This window comes from Rhinopithecus roxellana, chromosome 1 (genome assembly GCF_007565055.1).
Source record: "Rhinopithecus roxellana isolate Shanxi Qingling chromosome 1, ASM756505v1, whole genome shotgun sequence".
Taxonomy (NCBI): domain Eukaryota; kingdom Metazoa; phylum Chordata; class Mammalia; order Primates; family Cercopithecidae; genus Rhinopithecus; species Rhinopithecus roxellana.
This window is the reverse complement of record NC_044549.1, coordinates 190,021,838-190,034,460: the sequence shown is the minus strand read 5'-3', so window position 1 is coordinate 190,034,460 and position 12,623 is coordinate 190,021,838. Positions and strand designations below refer to the sequence as shown.

At 41.4% G+C, this 12,623-nt stretch overlaps 1 protein-coding gene across 1 annotated transcript in view; it reads right to left on the bottom strand.

Moving 5' to 3' along the window:
* The window catches only part of LOC104674072, a 73,514-nt gene that overhangs the window by 42,090 nt on the left and 18,801 nt on the right, over nt 1-12,623 (bottom strand). The window contains exon 6 of the mRNA XM_030939375.1: nt 9,318-9,413. Coding sequence (XP_030795235.1) covers nt 9,318-9,413 — 96 coding nt within the window. The remainder of the gene's footprint in view (nt 1-9,317; nt 9,414-12,623) is intronic.

Sequence of the window (12,623 nt, the reverse complement as noted above, 5' to 3'; positions counted from 1 at the left end):
GCCCACTTTTTGATGGGGTTGTTTGATTTTTTCTTGTAAATTTAAGTTCTTTGTAGATTCTGGATATTAACCCTTTGTCAGATGGGTAGACTGCAAAAATTTTCTCCCATTCTGTAGGTTGCCTGTTCACTCTGATGGTAATCTCTTTTGCTGTGCAGAAGTTGTTTAGTTTAATTAGATCCTATTTCTCAATTTTGGCTTTTGTTGCCATTGGTTTTGGTGTTTTAGACATGAAGTCCTTGCCCATGCCTATGTCCAGAATGGTATTGCCTAGGTTTTCTTCTAGGGTTTTTATGGTTTTAGGTCTGACATTTAAGTATTTAATCCATCTTGAATTAACTTTTGTATAAAGTGTAATGAAGAGATCTAGTTTCAGCTTTCTACATATGGCTAGCCAGTTTTACCAGCACCATTTATTAAATAGGGAATCCTTTCCCCATTTCTTTTTTTGTTAGGTTTGTCAAAGATCAGATGGTTGTAGATGTGTGGTATTATTTCTGAGGACTCTGTTCTGTTCCATTGGTCTATATCTCTGTTTTGGTACTAGTACCATGCTGTTTCGGTTACTGTAGCCTTGTAGCATAGTTTGAAGTCAGGTAGCATGATGCCTCCAGCTTTGTTCTTTTGGCTTAGGGTTGTCTTGGCAATGCAGGCTCTTTTTCTGGTTCTATGTGAACTTTATAGTAGTTTTTTCCAATTCTGTGAAGAAAGTCATTGGTAGCTTGATGGGGATGGCATTGAATCTATAAACTATCTTGGGGTGTATGGCCATTTTCACGATATTGATTCTTCCTATTCATGAGCATGGAATGTTCTTCCATTTGTTTGTGTCCTCTTTTATTTTGTTGAGCAGTGGTCTGTAGTTCTCCTTGAAGAGTTCCCTCACATCCCTTGTAAGTTGGATTCCTAGGTATTTTATTCTCTATGAAGCAATTGTGAATGGGAGTTCACTCATGATTTGGCTCTCTGTTTGTTATTGGTGTATAGGAATGCTTGTGATTTTTGCACATTGATTTTGTATCCTGAGACTTTGCTGAAGTTGCTTATCAGCTTAAGGAGATTTTGGGCTGAGACAATGGGGTTTTCTAAATATACAATCATGTCATCTGCAAACAGGGACAATTTGACTTCCTCTTTTCATAATTGAATATCCTTTATTTCTTTCTCCTGCCTGATTGCCCTGGCCAGAACTTCCAACACTATGTTGAATAGGAGTGGTGAGAGAGGGCATACCTGTATTGTACCAGTTTTCAAAGGGAATTTTTCCAGTTTTTGCCCATTCAGTATGATATTGGCTGTGGGTTTGTAATAAACAGCTCTTATTATTTTGAGATACATCCCACCAATACCTAATTTATTGAGAGTTTTTAGCATGAAGGGCTGTTGAATTTTGTCAAAGGCCTTTTCTTTATCTGTTGAGATAATCATGTGGTTTTTGTCTTTGGTTCTGTTTATAGGATGGATTACGTTTATTGATTTGCATATGTTGAACCAGCCTTGCATCCCAGGGATGAAGCCCACTTGATCGTGGTGGATAAGCTTTTTGATACGCTGCTGGAGTTGGTTTGCCAGTATTTTATTGAGGATTTTTGCATCGATGTTCATCAGGGATATTGGTCTAAAATTCTTTTTTTGTTGTGTCTCTGCCAGGCTTTGGTATCAGGGTGATGCTGGCCTCATAAAATGAATTAGGGAGGATTCTCTCTTTTTCTATTGATTGGAACAGTTTCAGAAGGAATGGTACCAACTCCTCCTTGTACCTCTGGTAGAATTTGGCTGTGAATCCATCTGGTCCTGGACTTTTTTTGGTTGGTAGGCTCTTAACTATTGCCTCAACTTCAGATCCTGTTATTGGTCTATTCAGGGATTCAACTTCTTCCTGGTTTAGTCTTGGGAGGGTGTATGTGTCCAGGAATTTATCCATTTCTTCTAGATTTTCTAGTTCATTTGCGTAGAGGTGTTTATAGTGTTCTCTGATGTTAGTTTGTATTTCTGTGGGATTGGTGGTGATAGCCCCTTTATCATTATATGTATTTGATTCTTCTCTCTTTTCTTCTTTATTAGTCTTGCTAGCAGTCTACCAATTTTGTTGATCTTTTCAAAAAACCAGCTCCTGGATTCATTGATTTTTTGAAGGGTTTTTTGTGTCTCTATCTCCTTCACTTCTGCTCTGATCTTAGTTATTTCTTGCCTTCTGCTAGCTTTTGAATGTGTTTGCTCTTGCTTCTCTAGTTCTTTTAATTGTGATGTCAGGTTGTCAATTTCAGATCTTTCCTGCTTTCTCTTGTGGGCATTTAGTGCTATAAATTTCCCTCTACACACTGCTTTAAATGTGTCCCAGAGATTTTGGTATGTTCTGTCTTTGTTCTCATTGGTTTCAAAGAACATCTTTATTTCTGCCTTCATTTTGTTATGTACCCAGTTGTCATTCAGGAGCAGGTTGTTCAGTTTCCATGCAGTTGTGCGGTTTTGAGTGAGTTTCTTAATCCTGAGTTCTAGTTTGATTGCACTGTGGTCTGAGAGACAGTCTTTTATAATTTCTGTTCTTTTACATTTGCTGAGGAGTGCTTTACTTCCAACTATGTGGTAAATTGTGGAATATATGTGATGTCATGCTGAGAAGAATGTATATTCTGTTGATTTGGGGTGGAGAGTTCTGTAGATGTCTATTAGGTCTGCTTGGTGCAGAGCTGAGTTCAATTCCTGGATATCCTTGTTGACTTTCTGTCTTGTGGATCTATCTAATGTTGACGGTGGGATGTCAAAGTCTCCCATTATTATTGTGTGGGAATCTAAGTCTCTTTTTATAGGTCTCTACGGACTTGCTTTATGAATCTGGGTGCTCCTGTATTGAGTGCATATATATTTAGGATAGTTAGCTCTTCTTGTTGAATTGATCCCTTTATCATTATGTAATGGCCTTCTTTGTCTCTTTTGATCTTTGTTGGTTTAAAGTCTATTTTATCAGAGACTAGGATTGCAACCCCTGCTTTTTTTTTGTTTTCCATTTGCTTGATAGATCTTTCTCCATCCCTTTATTTTGAGCCTATGTGTGTCTGTGCACATGAGATGGGTCTCCTGAATACAGCACACTGATGGGTCTTAATTCTTTATCCAATTTGCCAGTCTGTGTCTTTTAATTGGAGCATTTAGCCCATTTACATTTAAGTTTAATATTGTTATGTGTGAATTTGATCCTGACATTATGACATTAGCTGGTTATTTTGCTCATTAGTTGATGCAGTTTCTTCCTAGCATCTGTGGTCTTTACAATTTGGCATGTTTTTGCAGTGGCTGGTACCGGTTGTTCCTTTCCATGTTTAGTGCTTCCTTTAGGAGCTCTTGTAAGGCAGGCCTGGTGGTGACAAAATCTCTTAACATTTGCTTGTCTGTAAAGGATTTTATTTCTCCTTCACTTATGAAGCTTAGTTTGGCTGGATGTGAAATTCTGGGTTGAAAATTATTTTCTTTCAGCATGTTGAATATCAGCCCCTGCTCTCTTCTGGCTTGTAGAGTTTCTGTTGAGAAATCCACTGTTAGTCTGATGGGCTTCCCTTTGTGGGTAAACTGACCTTTCTCTCTGGTTGCCCTTAACATTTTTTCCTTCATTTAAACTTTGGTGAATCTGACAATTATGTGTCTTGGAGTTGCTCTTCTAGAGGAATATCTTCGTGGTGTTCTCTGTATTTCCTGAATTTGAATGTTGGCCTGCCTTGCTAGGTTGGGAAAAATTCTCCTGGATAATATCCTGAAGAATGATTTCCAACTTGGTTCCATTCTCCCCATCACTTTCAGGTATACCAATCAGACATAGATTTGGTCTTTTCACATAGTCCCATATTTCTTGGAGGCTTTGTTCATTTCTTTTTACTCTTTTTACTCTAAACTTCTCTTCTCACTTCATTTCATTCATTTGATCTTCAATCACTGATACCCTTTCTTCCAGTTGATCGAATTGGCTACTGACGCTTGTGCATGTGTCATGTAGTTCTCGTGCCATGGTTTTCAGCTCCAAAAAGTCATTTAAGGTCTTCTCTATGCTGTTTATTCTAGTTAGCCATTCATCCAATCTTTTTTCAAGATTTTTTAGCTTCTTTGCGATGGGTTCGAACATCCTCCTTTAGCTCAGAGAAGTTTGTTGTTACCAATCTTCCAAAGGCTTCTTCTCTCAACTCATCAAAGTCATCCTCCATCCAGCTTTGTTTAATTGGTGGCGAGGAGCTGCGTTCCTTTGGAGGAGAAGAGGTGCTCTGATTTTAAGAATTTTCAGCTTTCCTGCTCTGGTTTCTCCCCATCTTTGTGGTTTTATCTACCTTTGGTCTTTGATGATGGTGACGTACAGATGGGGTTTTGGTGTGGATGTCCTTTCTGTTTATTGGTTTTCCTTCTAACAGTCAGGACCCTCAGCTGCGGGTCTGTTGGAGTTTGCTGGAGGTCCACTCCAGACCCTGTTTGTCTGGGTATCACTAGCAGAGGCTGCAGAACTGCAAATATTGCAGAACAGCAAATGTTGCTGCCTGAATGTTCCTCTGGAAGCTTCATCTCAGAGGGGCATCCAGCCATATGAGGTGTCACTTGGCCTCTACTGGGAGGTGCCTCCCAGTTAGGCTACTCGGGGGTCAGGGACTCACTTGAGGAGGCAGTCTGTCCGTTCTCAGATCTCAAACTCCGTGCTGGGAGAACCACTACTCTCTTCAAAGCTGTCAGAGAGGGATGTTTATGTCTGCAGAAGTTTCTGCTGCCTTTTGTTCAGCTATGCCTTGCCCCCAGAGGTGGAGTCTACAGCAGCAGGCAGGCCTCCTTGAGCTTTGGTGGGCTTCAACCAGTTCGAGCTTCCCAGCCTCTTTGTTTACCTACTCAAGCCTCAGCAATGGTGGGTGCCCCTCCCTTAGCCTCGCTGCTGCCTTGCAGTTCAATCTCAGACTGCTGTGTTAGCAGTGAGCAAGGCTCTGTGGGCATGGGACCCTCCAAGCCAGGTGTGGGATATAATCTCTTGATGTGCCATTTTCTAAGACTGTTGGAAAAGCACAGTGTTAGGGTGGGAGTGACCTGATTTTCCAGGTGCTATCTGTCACAGCTTCCCTTGGCTAGGAAAGGGAATTCCCTGACCCCTTGTGCTTCCTGGGTAAGGTGATACCTTGCCCAGCTTCTGCTCACTGTCCGTGGGCTGCACCTACTGTCCTGCACCCACCGTCCGACAAGCCCCAGTGAGATGAACCCGGTACCTCAGTTGGAAATGGAGAAATCACCCATCTTCTGTGTCACTTATGCTGGGAGCTGTAGACTGGAATTGTTTCTATTTGATCATTTTGGACTCTGCATATTTCTAGATGTTTTTACCGAAATCAATCTAGCCTGGTATATGACAACATAAAAAACTCAAGGATAGAGCCCAAAAACTCACCAACCAAGCAAGTAATTATGCTGAACCCCCTTGGGCACTCTCTAATTGAATGTCCTGGGTCCTCCCAATTCTTAGTCCTTTAATACCTGTTTTTCTCCTTCTCTTATTCGGACCTTGTATCTTCCATTTAGTTTCTCAATTCATACAAAACCATATCCATGCCATCACCAATCATTCTGTACGACAAATGCTCCTTCTAACAACCCCACAATATCACCCCTTACCACAAAATCTTCTTTCAGCTTAATCTCTCCCACTCTAGGTTCCCACGCCGCCCCAATCCCACTCAAAACATTGCCCATTATCTCTCCATACCAGACCCCCAAATTTTCACCGCCCTAACAGTTCACCACTATCTTCTTTTGTTTTTCTTATTAATATAAGAAGATAGGAATGTCAGGCCTCTGAGCCCAAGGCTGCAGGTATACATCCAGATGGCCTGAGGCAATTGAAGAACCACAAAATAAGTGAAAATGGCCAGTTCCTGCCTTAACTGATGACATTACCTTGTGAAATTCCTTCTCCTGGCTCAGAAGCTCCCCCACTGAGCACCTTGTGAACCCTGCCCCTGCCCTCAAGAGAACAACCCCTTTTGACTGTAATTTTCAACTACCCACCCAAATCCTATAAAACAGCCCCACCCCTATATCCTTTTGCTGACTCTCTTTTCAGACTCAGCCCACCTGCACCCAGGTGATTAAAAAGCTTTATTGCTTACACAAAGACTCTTGGTGGTCTCTTCACAGGGACATGCATGATAGGCCTCAACAATGCTGTTATTTAAAAGCTGAAGGATGAGTAGTTGTACTGCTTTTTTTTTTTTTTTTTTAACTTTTCTCTCAAACTATCCACCTTCTAAGGGGGTTTAACACCTGCAGGAAAGATCTAAAATTGACACCCTAACATCACAATTAAAAGAACTGGAGAAGTAAGAGCAAACACATTCAAAAGCTAGCAGAAGGCAAGACATAGCTAAGATCAGAGCAGAAGTGAAGGAGATAAGAGACACAAAAAACCCTTCAAAAAATCAATCCAGGAGCTGGTTTTTTGAAAAGATCAACAAAATTGATAGACTGCTAGCAAGACTAATAAAGAAGAAAAGAGAGAAGAATCAAATAGATATAATGATAAAGGGGCTATCACCACCGATCCCACAGAAATACAAACTAACATCAGAGAATACTATGGCACACAGGAAGAGTCACATTTACAAAGGGCCACAGTCAGCTTCTGGTACTGTTGCCTAATGATGTTATGCAGGTATTCCCTGGGATTTTATGTGTGTTAGGAGAGTTATTGCATCAAACACAAAGTCTTCAAACATTATGCCATTTATTTTAACCTTCCTTGCCATTAATTAATTTTTGTTTTTAAAATCGGGAAGGCTCAAGAAATGGGAGTGGTCAGGGCCTGACCCTAGCCTTCAGAGGGCTTGAAACTCCCAAACAGGTCTTGACCCGTTGGTTTTTCTGCAGTGCTGGGTTAGCTGCACAGTGTGATGCAGTTAGATGCTCCTTTGTTCTTTTACCACTTTCTGGTAAAAGATACTGAGCCTAGATTCCAAGTTAGGATTGGCGACTCAGGGTTCTTCTCACGTCCCCTGGCCCGGGTCATCTAGCCCAGTGCAGGGCCACTTGTCCTGGAGATACTGATTATTCTCATCTTCACAGGAGTCCCATCTCCTGTGTGGTAACTCTGTTATGGACTGAATGTTTGTGTCACCCTAAAATTCATATGCCAAAATCCTAAACCCCGATGTGATGGAATCACGAAGTGTAGGTCTCTGAGGGATTATTAGGTCGTAAGGGTGGAGACCCCATTGAATGGGATTTGTATTATGAAAGGAAAGTATCTCGGGCCCCCAAAATCCCTAAGGAAAACTCAAGCTGGAAACTGCTTAAGGTAAACGTGCCTCCCATTCTATTCAAAGTCACTCCTCTGCTCACTGAGATAGATGCATATCTGATTTGCCTCCTTTGGAAAGGCTAAGCAGAAACTCAAAAGAATGTAACAGTTTGTGTATTGCCTATCTGTGATCTGGAAGCTCCCTCCCTGCTTGGAGCCTTCCTGCCTTTGCTTCAAGTTGTCCCGCCTTTTCAGACAGAACCAATGTACTTCTTACATATATTGATTGATGTCTCATGTCTCCCTAAATGTATAAAACCAAGCTGTGCCCTGATCGCCTTGGGCACATATCGTCTGGACTTCCTGAGGCTGTGTCTCGGGCGCATCTCCAATCTTGGCAAAATAAACTTTCTAAATTAACTGAGACCTGTCTCCGATTTCCTGGGTTCACAGTACTTTCAGGAAAGAGACCCCAGAGAGCTCTCTAGCCTTCTTCCCACCATGAGAGAACACTGGAAAAAAACGGCCATCTATGAAGCAGACGTCTCCAGACACTGAATCCTCCAGTGCCTTCATCTTGGACTTCTCAGCCTGCAGAACTGTAGGGAATAAATGTTTGCTATTTAAGCCACTCACTTTATTGTATTCTATTCTAGCAGCCCAAACTGACTAAGACACTGTCAAAAACAAATTATAAACTCACCTGGTTTTTTCTTTTTTTTTTCCTTTAATAGACTTTCCAAAATTAGCTCTGCCCAGTGACAAGGCTATATTAATAGCCTTTATTAGCCTACATCAGGTAACAGAGACAGTCTGATGAATTTTCTTTCTTTCTTTTTTTTTTTTTTTGAGATAGAGTTTTGCTCTTGTGGCCCAGGCTGGAGTGCAATGGTGCAATCTTGGCTCACTGCAACCTCCACCTCCTGGGTTCAAGCGATTCTCCTGCCTCAGCCTCCTGAGTCGCTGGGATTACAGGCACCTGCAACTATACCCAGCTAATTTTTTTTTTGATATTTTTCTTAGTAGAGATGGGGTTTCACCATGTTGGCCAGGCTGGTCTTGAACTCCTGACCTCAAGTTATCTGCCTGCTTCGGCTTCCCAAAGTGCTGGGATTACAGGCTTGAGCCACCGCACCTGGCCAGTCTGATGAATTTTCTTACTTTACATTTTCATTTGACATTTCGGATCATAAGAATTTGTAATTTTCTAATTCAATGAGATTTCACGGAGGAGTTATAAGGATAATTTCCAGGACAGAAAAAGACTGCAGAAAAACAGATTAATATTGAAGAAGAGAAAGCCAAAGGATCACGAGCTTCATTATAAGGGCCAGTTGCCCTCCCCCAAACTCATGGTAGGGAAAAACATGAAACGGACTAAAACAGAACAACACAAATTTAGATGAGCCCCCACAAGGAACTTCCCAAAGACTGTGTTCATGACTACGCAGTGATAATCTTGTGTTGTCTCTTTAGCATTTCAAAATGGTAAAGCTGGGGTGGAATTTAGGATCCTGTGAGCGAAAAGTTCTCATTTTGCAGAAGAGGATTCTGAGAGCCAGACATTAGTGGAAGTGTCAGGGATACAATCCGGGTCCGTAATGCTTAGCTGCCCATCTTTAATACTTAGATAGCTTCTCATATAGTCTAATCCAGTTCAGAGGTTATAGAGTTGTTGATTTCTTAAAATTCCTTCCAGATTACACAGTTGCTGATTCTAAGTAAAAATCATAGGATAGAAGTCTGTGAGCTGAACTGATCAGATTCCACAGGCTGTTCATTGCAGAAATATTCCCAAACCAGCTGAGGCCCCATTAGTCTTTTTTTTGAAATGTTGAACATGTCAAAGATGAATTCGTCTGATGGCCGTGGCAAAGCCATTTGGTGTTTGGTTTACATGAAGTCACAAGACATTGAGTGTTCTTTTATCTCCACTTGAGTTTTTCTCTGTTTGGTCCAACTACTTAGTAGTGGAACACACAGCTCATGAAAGGAGGAAGTGATTTAGAAGATGAGGGAAGTGGAAGGAACAGTTGAAACGACAAAAAAAAAAAAAAAAAAAAAATACCTTTTTTTCTCTTTTTCTTCCCTGAAGTAGTTTTCACTGTTACAGCTTCAGACGATCTTGTAATCTGGTTCAAAGTTGAACTTCCTCTCTGCTTGGCTGGTCGAGAAAAAAAGACTTTTTAAAAAGCAGCCTGTTGAAAGTGAAATGAATGGGTTTCTGACACACCCTGATGTTGGTTATGGCCTTTATTTTATGTTCACCTTAGGCAGAGATATTTCTCACAAAAGGGACTGATCTGACCTCTTGTCAAGATCACATTCACTTCAGTCCTGTGGTTTCTTTGTTTTTTTTTTTTTTTTTTTTTTGAGACGGAATCTCGCCCTGGCACCCAGGCTGGAGTGCAATAGCGCCATCTCGGCTCACTGCACCCTCCGCCTCCCGGGTTCAAGTGATCCTCCCACCTTAACCTCCAGAGTAGCTGGAATTGCAGATGTGCACCACCCCACCCGGCCAATTTTTTTGTATTTTAGTAGAGACAGGATTTCATCATGTTGGCCAGGCTGGTCTCAAACTCCTAACCTCAAGTGATCTGCCTGCCTCAGCCTCCCAAAGTGCTGGGATTACAGGTGTGAGCCACCGCACCCGGCTGGGTCCTGTGGTTTTTGTGTTTCTTTCCTTAAAGTCTCAGGGTGAACATGCAACCAATTAGAGCCCCAAGAACCATCCTGCCAGCCTCCTGTTGCTTATTCTTTACATTTCAAAGCTGCCATCTATAAAAGTGACTCCAAAGCCCTGGAATTGGTAAGAGTGTAGCAGGGAGGAACACTTTTTTGGCATGTTTAAAGCAACATATGAGAACATATCACTCTGGAGTCATTCTGGACTCTTCCTTTCTCTTGTACCCTACATCCAATTCATTAGGAAGTGGGATAATGCAGAGTCTGACTGCTTCTCGCTGCCTTCCTTGCTATTGCCCTTCTCTCACCTGGGGAGACAGCTCTCTCCTAGAGGACAACGGCCACCCAACAGGCCTCCCTGCCCACCCGCACCGTTTCCTGCCCACAAGAAGAAAAAGGAATAATGTAAAAATTGACATTTTACTTACATTTCAATTCTACTTATTCTGCAAAATCTTGTATTAAAAAGTATTTTAGGCTGGGCATGGTGGCTCAAGCCTGTGATCCCAGCACTTTGGGAGGCCAAGACAGGTGGATTATTTGAGGTTAGGAGTTCAAGATCAGCCTGGTCAACATGGTGAAAGCCCATCTCTACTAAAAAAATATAAAAATTAGCCGGGCATGGTGGCTCATGTCTATAATACCAGCTACTTGGGAAGCTGAGGCAGGAGAATAGCTTGAACCCAGGAGGTGGAGATTGCAGTGAGCCGAGATCACCCGACTGCACTCCAGCTTGGGTGACAAAGTGAGACTCCATCTCAAAAACAAAAACAAAAACAAATAAAATTTTATTTATACACTGTAGCAAGTAATTAAGATTAAGAAAACAAACTTGTCATCGGGTCCTAAGGCATTTGGGCCCCTTTGGTTGTCATCAACTGAAAGCCACTGTGGCTGACTCTGGCCTGAAGGAAGAGTTACCGAGAGGCCTGGGAGTAACTCACAGAATGGGAGATCAAACATTTGGTCCTCAAAGAGCAGTGGTCTCAAACATTTTGTTCTCATTTTGTTTAATATTCCACATAGAGGAATATTAAAAAGTTTATGTACTATCTTGCACATTTTTAGGTTGGTATCTAAGTTTTTCATCATCACTTTTTTTTTTTTTTTGAGATGGAGTTTTGCTCTTGTTGCCCAGGCTGGAGTGCAAGCACGATCTTGGCTCTCCACAACCTCTGCCTCCCAGATTCAAGTTATTCTCCTGCCTCAGCCTCCCAAGTAACTGGGATTACAGGCATGAGCCACCACGCCCAGCTAATTTTATATTTTTAGTAGAGATGGAGTTTCTCCATGTTGGTCAGGCTGGTCTTGAACTCCCGACCTCAGGTAATCTGCCCACCTCAGCCTCCCAAAGTGCTGGGATTACAGGCATAAACCACCGGGCCTAGCCCATCATCACTTTTAAACTTTCAAAAGAGATTTTTAGAATATGACAAATAGTGACATTTAAAAATAAAATCTGTTATATCATTCCCTTAAGTGTATCACGTAGAATATAAACCAAACCATTTGATACTCACCATCACTCACCAGAATATCACAACAACAGAAAACATGAGCAAATTTGTCTTTAGCAATTGACATTTTTACATTATTCCCTTTTCTTCTTGTGTTTTACTTATATTTCCATTCTATTTATTCTGTAAAATCTTGTATTTAAAAGTATTTTATAGGCCAGGTGCAGTGGCTTACGCCTGTAATCTCAGCACTTTGGGAGGCCAAGGCAGGCAGATCATGAGGTCAGGAGATTGAGACCATCCTGGCTAACACGGTGAAACCATCTCTACTAAAAATACAAAAAATTAGCCGGGTGTGGTGGCGGGTGCCTGTAGTCCCAGCTACTCAGGAGGCTGAGGCAGGAGAATGGCATGAACCTGGGAGGTGGAGCTTGCAGTGAGCCGAGATTGTGCCACTGCACTCCCTGTGCAACAGAGTGAGACTCCGTCTCAAAAAAAAAAAAAAAAAAAAAAAAAAGTATTTTATAGCTAATCCTGTTATACTCCTCTGTAATAAAAATGTTACATGTTCAAATACTCAAATTTAAAAATTTCTTGGGATCAGGCTGGGCACAGTGGCCACACCTGTAATCCCAACTTTGGGAAGCTGAGATGGGTGGATTGCTGCCGTCCAGTAATTTGAGACCAGACCAGCCATTGTAGAGAAACCCCGTCTCTACCAAAAATACAAAAATTAGCCGAGTATGGTGGTGGCCTGCACAGATAATCTCAGCTACTCTAGAGGCTGAGGCAGGAGAATTGCTTGAACCTGAGAGGTGGAGGTTGTGGTAAGCCAAGATCGCACCACTGCACACCAGCCTGGGTGACAGAGTGAGACTCTGTCTCAAAAAAAAAAAAAAAAAAAAAAAAAAAAAAAAAAAAAAAAAAAAAAAAAAAGTTTCTTCTCCAGTTATTCATCAATTTTTAGAAGTACGTAATTGATTCTAATTACATAGAAAAAGAAATTTTTTGAATGCATTGCTCAGTGAGATGGATGGTGTACTTTTATGTATTTGTTTTTATAATTAATTCATGTATTAATTGAATATTACTGCTAGCATGAGGCAGAGTTCAGCATCAATTATATTTCCATTTTTCATTGTTATACTTGAAGTGCTGAGAAACCTTGTTCACACGTGATGGGAATGGAATAGGATTGCCAGATTTAGCCTCTCTTTCCCATCTACTCCTCA